The 23,981-nt window shown below is 32.7% G+C and overlaps 1 protein-coding gene across 6 annotated transcripts in view; it reads left to right on the top strand.

The window, feature by feature from the left end:
- The first annotated feature begins 16,235 nt into the window (after nucleotides 1–16,235).
- The window catches only part of LOC143223305 (polypyrimidine tract-binding protein 1-like), a 70,742-nt gene continuing 62,996 nt past the window's right edge, over nucleotides 16,236–23,981 (top strand). For 3 of the 6 annotated variants that reach the window (XR_013012806.1, XM_076451110.1, XM_076451109.1), the window contains exons 1-3: nucleotides 21,743–21,785; nucleotides 22,788–22,968; nucleotides 23,878–23,902. Coding sequence is in view for 5 of the 6 variants with exons in the window: in XM_076451110.1 (XP_076307225.1) it covers nucleotides 21,758–21,785; nucleotides 22,788–22,968; nucleotides 23,878–23,902 (234 nt within the window). In the remaining variant the exon portion in view is untranslated. Of the gene's footprint in view, nucleotides 16,395–21,742; nucleotides 21,786–22,787; nucleotides 22,969–23,877; nucleotides 23,903–23,981 lie in introns of those variants that run through there. The other 3 variants (XM_076451111.1, XM_076451113.1, XM_076451112.1) reach the window with 3 other exon arrangements.

Below are 23,981 nucleotides of genomic sequence, written 5' to 3'. Positions count from 1 at the left end.
TGAGAAATTGTAATATCGTGTGAATACTGAATATATTTAATACCATATAAATACTGAATATATTTTTCTTTTCGAGAGGGAGGATATCATTCTGATATCAATTACATAATCAAGATTACAAAAGCACATCTCCAAACAAGTAGTAGCTTTAGCCAGGTGGTTAAGACGCTCGAGCCGCAGTTTGAGGGTTGCTGGTTAGAATCTATATCCCACAAATATGCTTACCCTTTCAGCTGTGGAAACGTTATAATGTGACGTTCAATCCCAGTATTCATTGGTAAAATTATAGCTCAAGAGTTGGCGGTGGGCAGTGATGACTAGTTGCCTTCTCTCTAGTCTTTTACTGCTAAATTAGGGACAGCTAGTGCAGATAGCTCTCGTGTAGCTTTGCGCTAAATCACAGCAAACAAACAAACTTTACAACTGTTTCTTGTTGTTAAACAAATGCCATTAAAAATGCTTCATGATTGAAATATTGACAGAAAGCTACACACTGCAAGAAATCATGTTATCTGTGGCTCGATGATTACTGTACCCTCCCCTTTGACGATATGTGTAAAATTCACACAATGATGATAGTGAAAATATGACCATTTTATACGAAACGTGTTTTATAGGTTGCACAAAAATATCACTAACGTGATTATTACACTAACTTACGCAAAAATATAAGCAATAAAAACTAAACAGAAACTTACAGATGAATTATGGACCACAATAAGAAGAGTATAGTCGAAGGAAATTTGTTTAGAGAGATAGCATTTATAAAACTTGGGAGAAGCAACACCATGGGGGTTTCTACATAAGTTCATAAGTGAAAGAAAATGTCATCCCTTCAAGAAGGTCGTGCGCAAAACATTCCATTGAAAGATGTTTGGTACTTTCTTAGAAAGTGAGGTCTATTCTATAAATACCCTCGTTGAAAACCTTCATTTTTTTTAGAATGATGAAAATGAGAGAAAAATACAAGAACATGAAACAAGTTATGGTAAAAAAATTAATTTTTAATAGTGAAATGGTTAAAAATATAAATCATTATTGAAATATTCGAGGTTGCTTAGGCTTACTTTTGGTTTGAGATATAACAAACAAAAGATTTAGATTTATGACGTTATCTAGCTTTCTTCTGTGATGATTATGTTATAAAGGGGCACTTGAGTGACTCAGTATAATAGGATTTACCTCGTCGTCCATCACGTGTTCTACCCAAACCAATGGTTTGGTTTGTTTTGAATTTCGCGCAAAGCTACACGAGGGTTATCTGCTCTAGCCGTCCCTAATTTTACAGTGTAAGACTAGAGGTAATGCAGCTAGTCATCACCACCCACCGCCAACTCTTGAGATACTCTTTTACCAACGAATAGTAGGATTGACCGTCACATTATAATACCCCTACGACTGAAAGGGCAAGCATGTTTGGTGTGACGAGGATTTGAACCCGTGATCGTCAGATTACGAGTCGAATGCCTTATCCACCTGGCCATGCCGGGTCCCAAAATCAGTGAGACGGGAGTCTTAACCTGAAGTTTTCACTCGGTACACCTGTACAGGACACATGCAATTAAAATAGATTTAAGATACTTCAGTGTATAATATAGAAAGTTGATAACTATCCAGTTAGAACGGTCATGTGATCTCTTTCATAATTCTGATCTTCAAGACTTCAGTAATTCCTTTATTTAGTAAAATATTATAATGATATATTATGATGAGTGTTATTCGTTTTTTTATAATAACTGACGTTCTTTTAATCAACCAGTTTGTCTTTATGGCTCAATGGTGGAAATAAGTATAACATTACAATATAATGCATTTAGTTATGAACGTTTTGCTTTCCAAATATTGCTAGTTTGTTTATCTCAATATTTCTTTTCTTCAAAGATGCACTAGATTTTGATAAAGGTGTTTCTCGCGCACTATCCAAGACTTCAACGATGGAACTAACTTCGAATAGAAGAAAACCACCCATAAGAAATCGCCCTTAGAGAGACAGCGATAAGTTTACGAGTTAAGAAAATTAAAGTCCGTGGTTCGATTCTTCGCTGTGGACACAGCAGATAAATTAATGTAGCTTTGCTCTCAATAAAAGAAACAAAAAGTAAACCACAAGAAACGTATTAAGTTAGCAGCTGTTTTATTACTAGCTATTTCGATAAATTCAGGCCTACTCATCCCTGGGTATCTTTAAAATAACCACACCAGCCTGAAGGAGATTTTTAAAAGATTTTTTAATCAACTAAAACGATTATAAAAACATTTGGTGTGGTTGTCGATAAGTACAAAACTACACAATGGATTATCTTTGCTCTGCCCGTCACGGGTATCGAGACCTCATGTTTAGTGTCGTAAGCTTGTTGACTTACCGCTGAGCCACTGATGAGAATTAACATACGAAAAAACATGAAATCTGACCTTGAGCCTTGGCTGGTACTCACCTAATATTATACTCTCTACTGCTATTATTTATGTTGTTTTGTAAAACTGTAGTCAATAGCTATCAAATTTCTAATTATTAGAATTCTTCAAATATACAGAGGAATCCACTCAGAACTTTTCTGGGGAATACGTTTTTCTTTCTCAATTTCCATGGTTAGAAAGCTGTCTCTTACGAGTCAATATAAAAGTATAATAGTTATTAAAGTGTTTTTAATGGATGGTTACACACCTTTGCTTTCAACGAATTCTTATCGTAAATTGGAATAACAGTGATTAATGAAATCACTATCGATTACATAGCTTTGTCAGTACAGACGGTCCCCGACTTATGTAATATGCAACTTACTTAAACTCGCACTTACATAAAGGATTCTCATAAACTCATTGATAAACTATCGTCTTGCGAAAAATTTACGCCATCTTATCAATACGCTACTGCTGTCACCAAGTGGTCATTTCTACAGCCTATTCAGGTGCTCCAAGGAATGCTTCCACGTGTTCACCCGCACCTCTCTCTCTTATTCATTCACACACTCTCGAGCTGAACACATTTTGTGCATCGTTCGTAGTATTTCTATGTTTTTCTGTGATAGTGATTTTTATTCTCTAATCATGACTGAGAAAAGGCACACTGGTACTAAAAACAGTAAACTTGCTTGTAAAAGCGCTAAAATAGATCTAGAAATGAAATTGAAGATGATAAGAAAATACGAGAGTAGAAAAATTTATCGTTTGTTGCATGTGAGCTCGGTCTCTCAGTGTCTACAGTAAATAGGATAGTGAAAGATGTGACAGGACCTGCATCCTTACAGTCCACAATAATTACAAAACAACGAACTGGTCTCATTCATGAGATGGGGAACTGTTAATCTTTATCTTGTGGTTGGAATACCAGATTCATAGACGTGTGCTATATAGCCTCCTGACGATTCAAACAAAGGCGCAAAATCTTTATGAAGACATAAAGGGGAAGTATGCAAATATCCCGGAAACTTTTTCAGCTAATCGAGATTGGTTTAACCGTTTTAAGCATTGTGCTAGTTTTCATAATGTTAAAGTGAGTAGCGAGGCTGCCAGCGGCGATGCTAACGCTGTCAAGCAGTTTTCGGATGTGTTGAAAAAAAAATCAGTGAAGGTGGTTAAAGAGTTTGGTTTGTTAGTTTGTTTTGTTTGTTTTGTTTGTTGTGAATTTCGCGCAAAGCTACTCGAGGGCTATCTGCGCTAGCCGTCCTAGCCGTTCCTAATTTAGCAGTGTAAGACTAGAGGGAAGGCAGCTAGTCATCATCACCCACCGCCAACTCTTGGGCTACTATTTTACCAACGAGTAGTGGGATTAACATACGGCTGAAAGGGCAAGCATGTTTGTGGTAGGGATTCGAACCCAAGACCCTCAGATTACGAGTCTAGTGCCTTAACGCCTGGTCATGCCGGGCCAAAGGTGGTTATAGAGTACAACAAATGTTTAATGTAGATGAGACTGGGGATTTGGAAAAGAATGTCTAGTCGTACGTACAATTCAGTTGAAAAAAAAAATAATTCCAGGATTTGAAGCAGCAAAAAATGGACTCATTCTTTGATTTAGGGTCAATGCAGCTAATGACTACAGGTTAAAACCGTTGCTGGTGTATCATTCTGAGAGCCTACACGCGTTTATGGGAACCAGTAAGGCAGCCTTTCCCGTTTATTATTGTTCTAATTCAAAGCCGTTAATTACTATTACTTTATTTGAAGAATGTTTGTGTAATTGTTTTGTCCTAGAAGTTGGGAAATATTGTTCTGAACATGACATCCCATTTAAGATTTTACTTATTATTGACAATGCACCCGACCATCCAACTCATCTCAATGATCTTCATCCGAACCTTAAAGTTGTCTTTTTTTCCACCAAACACAACTTCCCTTATCCAGTCAATGGATTAATATATAATTGCACATTTCAAAGCGTATTATTTACGCATAGCTTTTCAGCAAGCATTGGCTGCTACCGAGGACATTGATAAGACACTCAGAGACTTTTGGAAATCATACATTATCCACCAAGGGATTCTCAACATTTCAAAGACATGATAAGAGGTTACACAGAATAGTTTGAATTCTGTGTAGGAAAAACTATACCCCCAGTTCTTGCATAGCTTCAATGGTGTTGAGAAGGATGAAACCTACAAGAAAGTTACAGATAAAATTGCGAGGCTTGCTGAAAAGTTGGCCCTGGCAATCGAGCAAAATGACACAGAAGAGCAAATTGAAGTACAAGAGAAAAAACTTTCAAATGAAGATCTCGTGCAATTAGAAGCAGTGAGTTCAAAAAAAAACCACTCAGAGTGAACCATCTGACGAGTTAAAAGAAAAACTATGGTGCTTCATAGCAAAGAAAATGGCACATGCTTTGCGTGAAATTGAGGCAGGCATGGCGCAGTTTGAGGAAATAAACCTCAATATCTCTCCCTATTTAAAAGTCTTAAAAGGCCATCAAACAATCATAGCTTGATCTCTTTCTTGTTAAGCTTGGACTTTCCACCGCTCCAGTGGTTGACCCTAAAGTTTTCGCTTTATCTGAAGCATCTCCTTTTCCTTCTTCTTCATCTAACAATTAAGTTCGTCCTCACCACTTCCTGCAAGCTTGGATGTTAATAGTTTTAAGGCATATAAAGCAATTTTAATCATCATGTACAATTGTTTAACTAATTTCCATTTCTTTTCACCAATAAACGAAATTATTAAAACTCATTCATTTTTAGCTGTGTTTATAGCAAATCGCGCTGACATCTAGGGGCACTTCGTAATAAACAAACTTGCTCCAAATGAAATGTTCTTCAATTTTTGAAAACTGCTTTTTCTCTTAGCACTTGCCGGCCATTTTTATTATATCTACCTAGCCTAATTAAGCATTGTGTGATGTAAACTGTGGTTGGTATATAAAAACCAATAAATCAGCATATATCTCTTTTAGGCCTTTCCGGCTTACATAAAGGTTTTCGGAAAGTAACCCTTACGTAAGTCGGTGCCTGTCTGCAATACTAAAACTATAAACTTGTGTGATGTCACAAAGGTGAAACTACACCATAATAAACCAAAATAATAATCTATGAATGAGATCTGTAAAAGTATCCACTGTCATCAGATTTACGGTTTAAAACTTTCACAGTTTCAGAGCCAAAATGTGGGATTTTATTTTCCATCTTTCCACTTTTAGTTTATTTCCCAAAATATAAAAACAAAGTAATGCAAGTAGTAATGTAACAGTTAAAGACATTAATTTTAGATGTTATGTCTGCTCAGAAGTGGAAATGATAGATATAACTACCGATGTGGATTTCTTTCCAATTCGAAACAGTTAAAAAAGTTTGATCATTAACGTATGGTTACATTAATCTGTGGTTAACATTGCAGTTTTCAACTGTCACCAAATTGTCTAAACTAATGCCTGGACCAGCGTCCAAATACTGATGTAAAGGATGCGTAAAACTGATAGATAGATATATAATGTTGACAATTATAAAAACTACATACTACGTTAGTCTCCCATTTATGCATAAGCACAAAAACGATACAAAATTATTCTTCCCTAATTCACTCACCTGGTAGTTAGGATGCATGGCTCTTGGTCTGCGAGTTCGAATCATCGTCATCGAAAATGCTCGCTCTTTCAGCCGCGAGGACGTCATAATGTTACAGTTAATCTCAGTATTTATTAGTAAAAAGATTAGTCCAAGAGTTGGCGATGGGTGGTGTTAATTAGCTGCCTTCCCTTTAGTCTATCACTGCTGGATTAGGGACGGATGGCAAAGATAGCCCTCGACTAACTGAACTATAAACTAGGGCATTACATTCTGAACTCTCTCTGATGTTTCCAGTGTCAAAATTTTGGACACTGTAAAGTGACTTCTTCAGTTTATTGCAGTAAGAAATACTGCAGTAACTAACACAGTCGGTTACAGTCACATTTTGTTAACTTCTTGCTTTGTTTGTCACCTTTCATACTTTCAGTCTTACCTAACATCTCCTTTCAAGATATAAAAATGGTAACACTATTTCTAAAATAGAGTTACGTTGGTATGCTCTTTTTCACTGCTACAGAGAAGGTTCGAACAGATAAATATCTACATTTCATCTACGGAATATTTCTCTAACAATTTAAAGCTTACCTTACCCTCTAAAATAAATTAATGTGTACCCCATTTCTCTACCCACAAGTAACATATATTTTGATTGAGACCAGTTTCATTAGTTTTGACTGCGCAGAACCATTATTCAGCTCACTTTCACTCACAGTAATTTTTAAATCTGACAGGTCCTGCTCGTTACTTCCAGCTCAGGCTTAACGGAGACAAGTAGACCTTCTAGTTATAAAACTAAAAAAATGGTACTCACAATCCAAACGAAAGAATTCATCATTTATATTTCTTTAATAATCTATGTGAAAATGGTCATACTTGATACAGGAAAACTGTCAAGGTTTTATACTAACTTTGATGACATCAAATATACTGCTCGATTGCACTAAATATATATATATATTAGTTATATATTTTTGAGATAAATTAAGGCCTCCGGTAGCACATCGGTAGGCCCGGCATGGCCAGGTGGTTAAGGCACTCGATTCGTATTCTGAGTGTCGCGGATTCGAATCCCCGTCACACCAAACATGCTCGCCCTCTCAGCCGTAGAGGCGTTATAATGTGACTGTCAATACAACTATTCGTTGGTGAAAGAGTAGCCCAAGAGTTAGCGGTGGGTGGTAATGACCAGCTGCCTTCCCTCTAGCCTTACACTGCTAAATCAGGGACGGCTAGCGCAGGTAACCCTCGTGTAGCTCTGAGCGAAATTCAAACTAAACTAAACCAAAGCACAGCGGTGTGTCTGCAGACTTACAATACTGGAATCCGGGTTTCGATACCCATGGTTGGCAGAGCACAGATAGTTTATTGTGTTGCTTTGTGCTTAACTTAAAACAGATCTTAATTTATTCAATACTCTTGTATAGAATATTAAATGATACTGTGAGATTGTATGGTGCAGATAGCCTAGCTGCTTTGTTCCATAAAACACTAAATCAATCAGATTTTTTATATATGGATGTGTAGGCAGGATTCTTTACAGTAGTTTCTGTGCTCTTTTGGCGATAAATTACAGTGATAAACGGACTGTACCCAATCCACTTGTTTCAAACAAATGTATCTAAGACAAGTAAAAAATGTACAAACAATCGTTACACTACCAGTTATCACAGTTGTATTCAGAGCTTAAATAATTGTCTGTTACGTCAAAATGCAATACAGGCGAATTCAGTTACTGTAGAACACAGTTCTTCTCTACTCTGTTACAACAATGTAATTTGTAAATGTTACACTTCAAAAGTCGCCACGATGCACTTTTTATGACTAAGCTCATGAATACGCAGTGTAACTTTATCTTACTTGCACTTGCACTACTTGGTTGCCTATAAACATGTATATCCCGAAAGAAGCCTAGGACTTTCTACGAACTACGAGATGTTACGACTAACAATACTCACTTAAAAAAAATGACGTCAATTCACAGGTGAACTACATACATACTAAATGATTTGCAAACAGTTACCTAAACAAACTCGCTTCAACTATTGCATCTAAAAATAATTTACTTTAACTCACACAATTTAAACTGAACAATATTATCGTAGTAAATTTAAAATAAACAGTCGTATATATCATACTAATAATTTATATAAAATTTTTAAAAAATTATGTAAATTAAAGAGTTTGTTTGTTTTGAAATTTCGCACAAAGCTACTCGAGGGCTATCTGTGCTAGCCGTCCCTAATTTAGCAGTGTAAGACTAGAGGGAAGGCAGCTAGTCATCACCACCCACCGCTAACTCTTGGGCTACTCTTTCACCAACGAATAGTGGGATTGACTGTCACATTATAACGTCCCCACGGCTGAAAGAGCGAGCATGTTTGGTGTGACGGGGATTCGAACCTGTGACCCTCAGATTACGAATCGCATGCCTTAACACGCTTGGCCATTCCGGGCCAGCAGTGAGTGTGATACTAGCTGCCTTCCCTCTAATCCCGGCCCGACATGGCCGGGTGGGTAAAGGCGTGCAATTCGTAATTTGAAAATGTGCACTTGGTGCAACACATGGTATTGTTCTTCAGAGCTATGATCATATATGAAAGTTCTAAGCTATAATATAAAAAAAAACTTTAGTTCTACGTATCATATGTATTGTAAAGTTTTAAGTGTGTTGAAAAGATTAACAGGAGCGCAAGTATTTTAAAAACTCTAATGACAATGCTGCAGGATCTACCAGACGATGATGTGTGTCATTACCAAGTTAGAATGCTTCATTTTCACATCTCGGTGTATGTTGAGTTGTGTTTAAAAAAACTAATAAATGTTACCGTTATTAATAGCATGCAGGTTATAATTTATATATCTCTTAAATATACTCCAATAATTTGTTGGCCTCTAATTTGATTTTTTCTTCAGATTAGACGTTTACATACAATTATGTGTAGTTACAGCATTTAAAGAAAAAATGGTTTCAGACATTGAAACTTACAGCAAAACGTTTTACAATCTAATAACACACATTAACTTTTAACCTTATAATTACACCAAACTAAAGCAGTAGAATGTACTATTCAACCAACTCCATAATGCTCCAAAGTCATCTAAAAATTGAGTGGAATATTACTTGGATTAAATATTTGCTCATGTGATATTATAATGACGTGTCTGCTTTATAGCACAGATCCATTTTGAAGATGAGGTGGATATTTTCTACTTTCCTTTATTTGCTGTCAAATATCTTGACTTGAATATTTGGAAGTTTTCTCAGGTAACAGAAAACTGGCAGCATTCAATTTGAATATGAAGGCTAGAGACTTGAGAATGTTTGGAACTCAGTTTGACAGCTGTCAAAGAAGCTAAGAAAGATATATCCTGTTCGTACTCCATGTTGATCTGTGACATGTAAGCTTGTTACGAATACATCTAATCTTTGGGAGACACGAGATTTTTAGTGAAACAAAGAAAAGTATTACAACTTTTTGTCAGGATTTCGGCACTTTTTAAATACAATCAGCTTAGAAGTTTATTTTATAGTGTTGAATAACATTTGTTATTTTGAATTTTGAATTCTATAAATTCGTTTTTGTTTTAGTTAATAGAACATACGGCGTTGTCACTAAAATAATTACACTGCAGTTTAACTGTTAACTGTGAAAACTCTTATCGACTGTAAAAACTGCCTACAATAAAAACGTCGCAGATGGTGCGGGAAGTAAACAAGATAATGTTAAAAACATTTTCGAGGACCATTCACAATTGATTCTAATAACAATTACCGAATATTGTTCCAAAATTTCAACACTTTCCCGCCTCTTTTTTTGTTGAAATACAAGACCTGGTGTGGACTGTAAAAAAGATGAAATAAATATTCTATTAGTTACGTTTATTTAAGACAGGCAAAAAAAGTAAAAAAACAACACTTTTTAAGCCTGTCAGTTGTTTGTTTTACGTAATTTATCAAACATTGATACTCGTCCACTCAACAATATCAAGTAATTTGTAATGATGAAATGTGTTTCAATGTTGAAACCCTTTTTTAAACGTCTTAAAATAATTATAAGAGTATTTGGAAAGCCGTGTTGTTTACGGTTTAATACCACATTTTTTCTAAGTGGAGTTTTTCAATGATGTCTATACTAAAAATCAAATTACAATGTTCTTTGTTTTGTCATACCATATACATGGTTATGCTTTCAAGAGGCTAAGCAGTAAGACTGGCAGCTTATAACGCTAAGAAAAAAAACGAATTTAGGCACCTATGGTGGACACAGTACAGGTAGTCCATTATGTAAATTCATGATTACAGTAAGTAACATAAACGAACAATACGTTATTATTTGTATATTTTCTATAATACCAAACTCTTCCCCGAAATAGATGTAAAGCTAAAGATTTTTCTATGGGATTTTGATGACAACTGCAACTTGTTTGCGCACAAAAGTACCAAAATTATCAAATTACAATTGAACCAAAATTACTCAGAGTTTAATTTTTATTACTTTATACAATAGTTTCATATTATTACATTATATTTTTTAATCTATTAACTAAAAATAATTTATTGTCTATCACGCACATATTTATAATAGATATTATGGATTATATTATCTTGGAATTTTAATATTGAAATTCCATGTGCTTCAATACAGTAATAATACAGTTCTTTGCTGCTTTTCTTTTATACTTGAATAAATTTTAATAATATCATAATATCTACTAGAACACCAGGTTTGTGAAGGTCTTAACTTTTATTATACAATCAAAACAACAATGCATATATAAACACAAGTTAATAACCATAGGATCATCGTATGGGTATAGGTTTTTCCATTGTTTTAATATATATATATATATATAAACTATTGATCCACCATGTAACTTCTAGATATCTGACAAGATCCTTAATAACATATGAGTCACGCACAATAATAAAACAATATATTCAAGGTTGCAATTTTGACAGTGGTTACTAGTCATAAAACTTTTTCTCTAACTGCCAATCCTGAAACTTACTTCACCAAAGAAATAAAGCCAGTAAGTAACTAGAAAGATAAAATAGCACAAGTAACAAGAAATTTTATATCTATAACATAGATGTCTTCTACAGTATTATCTTAATATTTGTCACTTTGAAAGGATTTACAGAATTTCACGTGTTCCAGGTTTTTCATAAACCACGACGGCTAGATCTCAAGGTAGCCATTTACAGTTGTTGTAATTGGTTTTGAATATTGCGCAAAGCTACACGAGGATTACCTGTGTTAGCCGTCCCTAATTTAGCAGCGACAGACCAGAAGAAAGGCAGCTAGTCATTATCACCCACTGCTGACTCTTGGGCTACTCTTTTACCAATCAATAGTAGTATTGACCGTCACGTTATAACGCCTTCATGACTGAAATAGCGAGCATATTTGGTGGAACAGAGCTTTGAACTTGCGATCTGCAGTTTGCAAGCCGAGCATCCTAACCACCAGACTGTGCCAGGCCTAATTGTTAAGAACTGGCTTCAAGTGTCTCAAAGTGTCACTACCAGAATGTGTATATGTTTCCATACTTGCTTGGACACCTAAACAAGATAGACCAACATGTCAATATCATCCACAACTTAAGCAGACGACCGCTGTCTGTTGATTCTCACTAGCCGAAATCTTAGGGTATCTGCTCCAAGACCGAGTCGTATGTTGACTGCCACAGCGTGACAACGTATAGTTAAAAACAGACTGCCAGATGCCCAGTGAGGAGCCGTATCCTGCTCATTGCAAGGCACATAATGACTCGTTTATGATAATACCAAGGGCGCATTCAATGGATCAATAATGTGTAGAGTAATTTTTCCTACACGCATGAGCCGTGCTTCACCCTGCAACCAGATAGAAAGGACATAGTTATTTGAAAAAATCTGGAATAATATCCAATATCTTATGTTATTATTTAAGAAAGTGGCGTTGATGGAAGTAAAGTGTGAATAGGGACGAATATACAGACTTCTAAGTCCTGCAGAGCAGTACCAATAATATAGAACATGTCCTACAGTCCTTTATGCTACTAAGTGTAATCGACCATATCTTCAGTGTGATAAACTGGTTCAAACAGTTTTTGTAAAAAAAAAGGGTAAACTGATTGATCTGTGAACATCAAACCTTTTTGATGCTGTTTGAGATGTCCTTGGAAGACACGTCGGATCCTGTTAAGTTATTTCAGATATTAAAAATAATAACGAATAAATTATATATACATACATCACAATCATTACTTTTAATAAAAATGATCGAGCTTGAGGTAAATATTTCACAAAGTTCAATTTTTACAACAATTATTTATCATATTTCAATATCTTAACATTGTTGAGTAATGTTTAATTCTTTTAAAAAGTTTGAAATAATAACATAAAATCAAAACAAACAACGAAAGTGTAATATTTTTCATGAAGCCACGCTATAAAAAACTGCTTCCTAGGTCTTCTGCTGAATATTGTATAATGTCACCTTAGGTTTCCTTTACTTAAAGAACGGAGAGGACTACGAATTGAAAATGTTTACTAAAGACATTAAATCCAACACTGTATTTTTTATATTAAAGTAATTATTAGTGAAAAACAGATATGAATGTTAACTGAATATAGCTTAATGCATACTGGTGAATTGTTAACAGATAGGAAAAAATGTTTTTAATACTGTAAAATTGGTTATTAAAGTATTCAGTAAATTGTATTTATCTGTATTTTGTGTATTTTTCATTTTTATGCTATAAATGGTATTGAGCATTAAAATTTTCTTATCACAACTAGTTGTAAATAGATTCTGCTCATTATAGATCTTTACAGATTTCGAATTATTATCCACCTCGAAATATTAGTTAGACGTTGTCAGTAAGATAACAGAGTCAAATACTTATTTTTCGTTACACTGCTATTTTTCCTCAACCTAGATTATTTCATTTAATCACACATTTAAAGACGTTCTATGTTTACCCAAAACGTTCTTAAGCCTAATCTTATCAGTAACGTAATGGTTGATCTTGTTTTGAATTTCGCGCAAAGCTACTCGAGAGCTATCTGCGCTAGCCGTCCCTAATTTAGCAGTGTAAGACTAGAGGAAAGGCAGCTAGTAATCACAACCCACCGCCAACTCTTGGGCTACTCTTTTACCATCGAATAGTGGGATTGACCGTCACATTATAACGCCTCCATGACTAAAAGGGCGAGCACGTTTGGTGCGACTGGGATTCGAACCCGCGACCCTTGGATTACGAGTCGAACGCCTTAACACGCTTGGCCATGCCGGGCCAATGGTTGATCTATTTTATAATGATTAGTAAGTCAGTAGAATGTGGATAGCGTATTTTTGTAGCTACAGCTCTGAGCATTATAAAGTTTTAGTATAAATCTATGAGTCGACTTGAAATGAGAGCTGACAATGGGAAGGTGAATTTAAAAAAGTTGTGAATATATTTTTAAAATCACAAAGTTAGAATTAAAAGTGAATTCCAAAGGAACTACAATACCATGATGCTAAAAGTAGAAGGTGAATTATCTGGAACAAAATCAAAAGCACTGATAATAGGATAATAAACCAAAGAAACATAAAATTCAAAGTGACAAAAAGCTACTTAGTCCATCAAAATCGTCTTTACATTGACCAAAACATCTAAACTATACACAGTATACTTCTTCATGTCAGATATCTGTTATCATGAATCAATATCTTAAATATATACACTGATGAGGGTTTAGATACAGGTGTTTAACACTAACAAATTATCTGAGGCCAATGCTTTATTGACTGATTTACCAGGATCCATGTCTCAATATAAAATGCTCACAGGAAAAGTCCTATGCATCATCATCATTTACTATCTACCGTCAAACCATTATTTGTTCGCTTGTACACTTTCCGCTAATTCTATAAAATCACAATTTCCTAATTTACTTCTTGTGGGCCATCTTTTCTAAAAATCATGTGCTACTGTCAAAAAACAAGACAAAACAAGACACCCTGTAAACTACATCAAGAAATGAGTTAGTCATATAACATGTTTCTAAAGGCAAATGCTTTCTTAAATGACCTGTCATTATAAGTTTATCGCGTTGCTATTAAGTTTATAATTTAATACGTTTTCCAATTAGCAAGATTGATTTTCTTGGAAATAGGGAATAGGTGCTTGTTACAGGTTGCCCCTATTTGGTGATGAATTTTTTGATAATGAATTAATGAAGTTGTGTAAGTTATTGAAAAGTAACTTAATAACAATTGTAAGAGCATTAAATATGAGATTCAACTGATAAATTAGTTGCTTTGCGTTGATAAGTATATGCACCCATATTTTAGTGTGATAACTTTTTTACTTTTTCCTTTAACCCCAAATCGGTAGCATCATCCATCATTCTTGTAATGTTTAAATAATCCTGTCATAAAGCAAAGTCATGATTCTTCCTTTCAAGAATTTTCTGTTTCATATCTTTTTTCTGTTACTTTCATAAGCTGCTCACAGTAGATGATACCCCTGCTATCAGTGGGGACAGTGATAAATTTATTGACATTCAATGTTAAAATACAGGATTCAGATTCCCTGCGATGAAAACAAAAAACAGTCAAATGTGGCTTTGCTCTGACATAAACAACTAATTATTATAGTTGCGCTATAAAAGTGATAATCAATTCTACTTATTTGTTCAGAAGAGTGTAGCACAAAAACTGGTATAGTGATACATGCTGTTGACTAGCAGCCTTCTCTACAATTTGTGTGAACATTCCAAAAAGGAACACTTTAAATTCATACAACAAAAACTGTGAGCGTCATTGAAGTTCGGCTATTATCATTCGAGTATTTTGTAGTTTTATAGATAACAAGCATTGATTTCTAGTGTTAAATACAGTTTGCTTGTTTTAATATCTTTGTTCATCTTAATCTTGTTTTTGACGTAGTTTTAGTTTGTTTGTACAATACATTTAAATAGAAAATAAAAATAAAACGAATAAATTTCTACACACTGTGCAGATCCTTGTAAAGCCTCATTTAGAGTAATGTGTATAATTTGGGGCTCCGTTCTTCAAGAATGACACTGAATTGTTGGAGAACGTTCAGAGAAGAGCCACAAAGATAATACCAAGGATGGGGGATTGTTTGAGGAGATAAAAAAAGTATCTAAACTTGGTTTTTTTGGAAGAAGAAGGGTCGGAGGGGATTTGATTGAGGTGCTTAAGATTAAAGGTATTGGTAATATAGTTCCACTAAATCTTTTTGTGTTTAGCAGTGAAAACAATAGGACGAAGGGGCATAAGTTCAGATTTCAAAGTGTAAAAATCGTCTGCAGTTTGAATAGTATTACTTTTCAAAAAGGTTGGTTGGCTTTTGGAATGAACCTCTTTCAAGGATGATGGAGGCAGAAAATTTAACAAAAGATTGGAAGAATGAATAAGTAGTAAGGGGTGGTTGTGGTTGGAAGCTGGAAGAGACATGCTTGATGGCTGTCTCCCGCTGGTACAGCGGTAAGTCTACGGATTTACAACGCTAAAATAAAGAGTTCGATTCCTCTCGGTGGACTCAGCTGATAGCCTCATGTGGTTTTGCTATAAGAAAACACACAAGCCTTGATGGCTAAAAATTTTATTTCTGTCTCTTAAACATTTTATGAATCTATTTTTAAAAATAGGAATTTATAATCTACAAATTTAGAGCACTAATAGAAAGACGATGTGCTACTTATATTAGTTTTCTAAGACATTCTCCGCATGCTCGCTGAACAAAGCAACTAATGTTCATTTCACCTTTGTTTGTTAATTTAACAGGTGTTTGTATTCATTTAATAAAACATATGACACATAGCATGCAAGAAAAAGCGTTAAGTATATATATTCATATATAATTACACGAATTATATTAAAAATAATAATTATCAATTAATATATGTAAATCTATATATATTTTACTAACTTAACGTATAACATCAAAATCTCTTATTTCATAATAATGCTGTACAAATATAAATAATGTTTACCTTTGAAAATAATTCCATAATGATTAAATAAATAATGCCTTTTTAACAAATCTCATATCTGAAGTTCTTGTTTCAGTTCTTATAACTATTTTTCATAAATAAAAATCAGATAAAATACTTTAATAACGGTATGTTTCGTGATATTATTTTGTAATCAGACAATGACAACACATTAAAAAAATATATATTGAAATTATTAGTCTTTGTGATTATGATTTTACAGCCCGCCATCTTTTGGTTAGACAACGAAGAAATAAGCGTTATGAGAAGACAACAACCTGTTAATCTTACCATTGTACGTTTTGACGAAGAAGAAAAGTGTTTTCGATTTTTTTTTTTAACAAAAACAGTAGAGAATAGATATCCTCCATGTTGCTAGGTGCGGGTTTTCACATGTTGAACGGGTAAGACAACAATAATTTGGAACTTTATTTAGAAATAGAACTAAGGTTGGATACAATTTATTACTTTTAAAATTAATATTAGAATTTGTGATACAAATGTCACGAATGGTACTGGTAATCTCGAAGTCGCGACAACCACAGAATATTACTTATTAATATTATTATACTAAAAACAACAGTGATAACATACTAATTTTCGAATTTTTTTGTATAGTTCAAAAATGGTATAACTGTTTATATTATCGTAACTAAAGGTTGCGGCATGTGGTTGCAAAACAATAAATTACGTAAACTCTGGCAGATTGTAACTTTTAAGTTGTAACAGTTGAAGTAGTTTTGCCAAAAGACGAACTACCTCAATATTCAAATAACGTGCAGCAATTCGATTATTAATAATCTAATATTTAATATTTAACTTTTTCTAATACAAATGTAGAAATTAATAATTCTTAATCCAAAACCAGATAATATTTATGCTATTACGAAATAAGTTTAAGTTGGAAACTTGCAAAAAGCACTTATCTTGTTCGACAATTTGTAGCAATGTGACGGAGACTGTTTTTCGCATACCAACATACTGACATATGAGTAACTTTAAATATGAAGCTAATTACTCTTGAACGTTTTAATTATACTTTGCCATACGTGTTTATTCATATAGAATTTCATTATTTACAAGTTTTAATTTGTTTATTAATCATTGGCACTGTGTCATCCAAAATGTGTAAAATATTTTTATCATACATAATTTAGAAATATTCTGAGTTATATGTATAACATTGAATGTTCAATAGAAATTATTCTTGAGGTAAATTATAAGCTTAGAATTTTTTCAAAAGCTTAATCTTGTAATTTTGCATTTATAGTTTTTCTTCCGCTACTTGTTAATAACTCTGAAGAAGTACTGATATTTCTTTTTTTTTTTTAAATTTAATCATCAGTAGAGCCGGTCATTTAAGCTATTTAAACACTATAGTCTATTAATTATGGGCATTGATTAATGTTACATAAAATAATGAACTAGCATTTTTGATTATTCTAACTACCCAGCAATTGTAAGTTACTAAACATATGCAATCAGAGAAAGTGTATATCCTCGTATTAATTTATTCAACAAGTAAGAAATTGTTTTTGATATCTAATGAGAATAACACAGGCCTATGAATTTACACTTCCTAAAAGTTGTTTTTGTTTTAGTAAAGGATTTTCTATAGCTTAGCTATGCAAATTTCAAAAATATTCATTTTTTACTATCACATAACGATTTTTTACAAATCAGGAATAAAAATAATTTATTTCGATCAAATTATTATATTGTTTATCACAATCACAATTTTGTTATGTTTGTTAACAAAAATACAAACAAACTGAATAAAATGGAAGACAATTAATGTCAAATGGATATGTATCTTCATTTGTCTTGATTTTTTTGTGTGTGTATATGTGAAATCTTTGTCTTTTAGTCTCAAGACTATGTGTTGTGTTCTTTTTTTTTATATGTTGTGTTATGACGTTTTGTGAAAAACCTGTACATAATGGAGAAGAATGGATATCATTTTTGGATTCAGTGTACAGGAATTACTTTAAACATCTGAAGGTGATAATACAATCATTGGCATGTATAATGAGCCTGACAATTAGCCAATTAGCAAATTCCGTTCATCTCCCATTTTTAGCTTCGCCATAACTCAAAAACAAAGAAACAAATATAATACACCACAGCTGATGACAATGTGAATAGAACCGAAAACATATTATCATTTACATCACCAACTAGAAGGCTTGTGTTACTCCCTCCAATAAAAAATAAAACAAAGATCAAGAGAAAAATGCTATTCTAATGTGTGGTGACTTAAATTACAGTTAAACCACCAAATTAATCTAATTCATACCAAAATAACCAATGTGGGTAGCCCTGTTATTGATCAAGAAGCCTAATCAGCAGTGGATATTGCATATAGTATGGTTGACATTAATGGTTGTACGTTTATTTTCAGTTATAACTTATAATAAGAAAGGTTATAATGTGTCTAGATGAGTAATACAGTAGTGTCGACACTTTTCGCCAATAGCAGGACTTGTTATACCAGCTGGGATATCATAAACTGTTGTGGTCGAGATGCCCTTTATGTAGTGAATTACTTGAACTACAGTTGTTTTGATATGAACTCGTACTTTTTATTTATTTATCCTTCTCCATCACAGGTTTTCATGAAGCCTATAATTTTAAAGAATTTTACTTTTCTAAGGGCCTTAAGGTTAATATAATACTGATCTTTTATAACTCTTGCCTGAAAGTAGCTTAACACTCCTACGAAAAGTGGGGCCTAATAGGCCTCAGAGCAACTTGAAAGGTTATTTATATTAGGCTAATCATTTTGTATTTAAATGAAATTGCCATTTAAATCCATTAATGAATGGATTAACGAGATTCCCACTGTCCCTATCTACTATCTAGCGAAACCACAGCCAGGGGAAGGGGCTTGGAGAAATCAGGACTAGAAACGTCTTTTTGTAGGAGTGTTAACTTTTTACTAATTGACTTCATCATATTTTATTTTAACTTGCACTTTGTCATTTTTACCCAAAATGTTTCATTCATCAAAAAACTTGTATATATGACAAATTATTCAGTTTATAATTTTGTAAAAGTTGCTTTTCATTACAAAACAACAGCAATCAGAGAAAATGTATACCCTCACTTCAATTTATTCAACTAGTGAGAATTTGTTTTTAGATATCTAATGAGAATAACACAGGCCTATGAATTAACACTTCATAAAAGTTGTTTTTGTTTTAGTAAAGGATTTCCCATAGCTCAGCTCTGTAGATTTCAAAAATAATATTCATTTTTTGCTAGCACATAACGATTTTTTACAAATCGGGAAGAAAAATAATTTATTTGGATCAAATTATTATATTGTTTATCATAATGATATTTTTTGTCATTATGTTTGTTGAGAAAAATACAAGTAAATTGAATAAAAAAGAAGAACATTAATGTAAAATATGTATCCTCATTCATCATGATTTTTTTTGTGTGTGAAATGTTTGTCTTTTAGTCCTAAAACTATGTTTTGTGCTCTTTCTTTTATATGTTGTATTATGATGTTTTGTGAAAAATCTGTACATAATGAAACAAAAATGGATATTTTCAGATTCAACATACAGGAATTACATTAAACATCTCAAGATGATAAAACCATCACAGGCTTGTGTAATGAGTCTGACAATTAGTCAGTTAGCAAATTCCATTAATCTCCCATTTGTAGCTTTGCCATATCTCAAAAACAAAAAGAACAAATATAATACTCCACAACTGATGGCTATGGGAACAGAACCTAAAATGCTTTAATTACTAGACGACAATCGTAACTACTCCTTGTGATAGCTTGAGGTTGAACTAGCTCCAATTAATTAAAATTTTTATGATGAGAAATCATGATGGCAGTATTTTCATTATATGTATAGTTGGAATAATTAAAAACATTAAGTTTGACTAGTTATTAATACTAATATTAATCAGTTGAATTGAACAGATCACAATTAATGTGAAATCATAATGGTAGTATCTTGTTAATTTGAATAATAGCAAATGATAATTGTAATTTTGATTAGCTTATTAAAAATTATAATGGAAAGATTTCAAATTCTTGGATAATTGGAATAATCTAAGACACTAATTTTGTTAGTTGATTATTATTAGTGATGCTAAGCTGGACAGACCTGAATTAATCAAATATAGCAATTAGAAATCGTAATGCCAATGTTAATACTTTGAGGAGTTGAAAGTGAAACACTTTGAATCACTTTAAGCTGTAGGTGCATAATTTTCTACTGTATTTAATTTTAAATACAAAAATTGTTACAACTTACATTGTGTTTGAGTACAAGCTTAATTTTTTTGTAAATTACTAATTTATTGTTCAAAACTGAAGTAACCATGCTTCCCTCTGTTGTAAGTATGTATTATTAGTTATTACTTGAATAATTAGTTCCCTACAAATAAAAATGGCTCTTATCTCTCTTTATAGTTACTGTTATACGTAGATAGAGGTGAAACTTTTGTTCATAAATCCAATAATGCAAGTCTTTGCAGGTTTAGGTTGGTCCTGAATGCATATATTAAACAAACAATGTAAAACAATCTAATAAAGTTATGATAAGAATAAATAAAATTAAAAGTAATAAAATGAGATGTATTAAATATTCTAACCAGTTCCATTATTGTGAGCAACAATAAATAAATAGTGTTTTTACTGAGGGAACACACAAACACTAGTTGTCAGGTTGAGTTACTGCTGCCTTTAACGTCCATTGAATAATGTAACGTCAGTATAACTCTTTGTAAGCTGATTATTCCACAACCTACCCTAAAACATCTTGTGACTGATGAAGATCAATTAGACAGCTTTGATAGTATAACTTTAGAAGAGTGTAGCAGCTGAGATAAATTACTACAACATGTGTAGGTGTGGAGTTAAGTCATCAAAAGTATTGCCAAAAATGTGTTTATGAAGATAGTAAAAGTAAATTATCACCTGTACTATCTGCCTACTTGTAAAGATATTAGTGACAGAGCCTTCTCACCTGTTTTAAGTATATTTTTCACATACATTGAAACTGATGTAACAGAATTTGTTGTTTCTATAGCGGTATGACTTTTTCACATAAGTTGGAAACATTTTTTATTTATTTTTTAGAATATCACAGAGAAATGTCATCAGTTTGTACCTAATTTATTTTTATCTATGTCTCATTATGTTAGAGAAATGGTGAGGTAGCAAATCCACTTATAAACTACTGTTCTAATGTGCTTTCACTGTGTAAAGCACATCTTATCATGCACATGTATATAGTTTTGTGTAATGTTAGTTTATTGTACTAAATATTTTACAGAACCATTTTAAATCATTAAACATTTCACTTTTATCAAATGAATAGGATTTACAATTTGTTTTTTCTAGAATGTCTATCAGAACAGTTTATGGTACTAGTTAAATCATGGCATAAACTTTAAAATACATTATTAAGCACAACAAAGAATGGCCTATTGGTTCCTGTTGGGGAAAAAATAAATTGTGTTCAAGTCTAAGAATAACGTGCTTTGTGTTTTAAGTATCTAGATACCAAATCTAGTTCATATTTTTTGTGAAATATATTGTACAAGTAGTAGGTAATGCTAAACTTTTTTTTATAATACCCTTTGTTGAAGTTTTGAGATCTCAAATACATTTTTTTTACCATAGTAGGAGCATCTGTATGTTACATTTATATTATTATATCTTTGTAATACAGATATATGGTTGTGATGATGAAGGCCTACCCCATACTGGATAATTATTTTTACAAATTTTAATTCAATGTTCAACACTCCCTTCCGTCTTTTCTGTAGGTTGTTTGTTATTTTTTTCTGAACTTTTATGAAATAAAAAAAATTTTGTTGTGTTCAACTGTAATAGGTTTGTTTCTGGTTAGAACTTCTACCATGAGTTGCTACACATAATATGTTGTATGGGAGCACAGGCTAAACAAACAGAAAATTGTGAAGGGTTTTCATCATGATCAATGACATAGTGATAGTTTGATGGCTGTGTATTGCAATAGGTCCTGCCTGTTCTCTAAATTTGTAAAAGATTCTTGAGAGTAAGAATGAACAATATTTGTTTTATGAAAATGTTTTTTCATAAACCAGCTGATAAATAGTAATAGAAGAATATCGTTGGATAGCTACAGTCACTGTGCTGTAGGTCTTGGACATTATAATTGTAATTAATGCTGATTAATCAGAAAACTGCAGAATTTGACCAGGAATATTTATAGATTTCAAACATTACAAATGGTTCAACTTTACTAAATAACTTTGAACATTAGTATTTATACCAGGACATTAGATATTGTCGTCTTTGAACGCTTACGGGTACTCCTAGCTGGCTAGCCATCAAATGAAGTGAACAGGTGTATCATCTAAGAAGTAATTTGCTTTCTGTGAATGTTGATTAAAGATTCAGTTCTAGACCATATGTAAGACTCAGTATTGTTTGTAAGTTTATAAAACTTTTGTATATAAGCCATCATTTGTAATAACTATTAGTAATAACTGTTATTATAAATTGTATTGTTTTTTGTTTGATATATTAAAATATATTTGTGTTAAAAAAGAAAATTGTGTGTATCAATCTTGTTGGTATATATCATAACTTTGATACATATTAACATTTAATTAACTTCTAAATTCAGGTTTCCAGTTATTTGACATAATAATATGTAATGTATGTAATATAATAAATTTGAGACTTGTCTGAAATGAAGTATAATATGTAACATAATAACAGATAACAGTTGTCTGCTTAAGTTGTGGATAACATTGACATGTTTGTTTGTCTTGTTCAGGTGTCCAAGCAAGTGTGGAAACAGATGTACATTCTGATAGTGACACTTTGAGACACTTGAAGTCAGTTCTTAACAACTACACCTGGCATAGTCTGGTGGTTAGGATGCTTGACTTGAAATCTGCAAATTGCAGGTTCAGAGCTCCATTCCACCAAAAGTTCTTGCTCTTTCTGCTATGGAGGTGGTATAATTTGACAGCCAATCCTAATATTTATTGGTAAAAGAGTAGCCCAAAAGTTGGCAGTGGGTGGTAATGACTAGGTGCTTTTCTTATACATTGACAAGCTTTAAGGCAGCAAGAAAACAAAGTTCTGATAACATGTATATATTTAAAAACAGTATAACAGGTCTGTACTATTAGTTTTCTGTTTACTTGGATCAAGCATGGGTATTATGCTGGATGAATGTGTTTTTATGACTCAACCAGAAATCGAGACAATAACTTGCTATAGATTATAATTTTATTTGGACAGATATCAACTTACAATTAATGTTTATATTTCTGTTGCAGGGTTTTCTCTGTTATTCACACCTTTGATAGGTTTTGCTCATCCCAAAAAGTATGATTATGAAATAAAACCACAAGTGAAACATCACTAGTCATAATACCACCTAGTTTATAAAATAAACTCTTTCTCAGTTTCATAAGTTTGGAATAATGATTTCCTAATAAAATCTAACTGGGACCAGAAGTTCAAGACCATATTCTTATTACATTACCACTAATTATCAAATATCTATTTCACTTTAAAATTCCACAATTCAAATCTCCCTGTGGGTAAAGTATCCAAACTGTAACACTTTGTTTAAATTTATTATTAAGCTAGATGATGGTTACAAACTTAAAGATGCAAGATAAATGTTTTTCCTTCCTCGTAAGATGTAGCAAATACTAAAACTTAAGTATGACTCTTGTAAGTGAAAGAAATTTCTTACTTACACACTGCTGGAAATAGTTGATTGGTATTGTTTTTATAAATACATGTTGAGTAAAATGTCATTTTGTGAAATTGATTATAATTGTGAACTGTGTAAGTTTATTATGAAAATACACTCATTGCTGAAAAAAAATTTTGTTTTTTTTTTCCAGAGGAATCCGTTTGTCTGGATTGAAGGTATGTTGAAATTAACTAAACAGTTTAGGTTTTATTGAAATATTGCATGCTTTAGATAATCAACTTCAAATAACACTAT

The sequence above is a fragment of the Tachypleus tridentatus genome, chromosome 8 (assembly GCF_004210375.1).
Source record: "Tachypleus tridentatus isolate NWPU-2018 chromosome 8, ASM421037v1, whole genome shotgun sequence".
Lineage (NCBI taxonomy): Eukaryota > Metazoa > Arthropoda > Merostomata > Xiphosura > Limulidae > Tachypleus > Tachypleus tridentatus.
The sequence above is the reverse complement of the archived record's forward strand: the minus strand, read 5'-3'. Positions and strand labels throughout refer to the sequence as shown.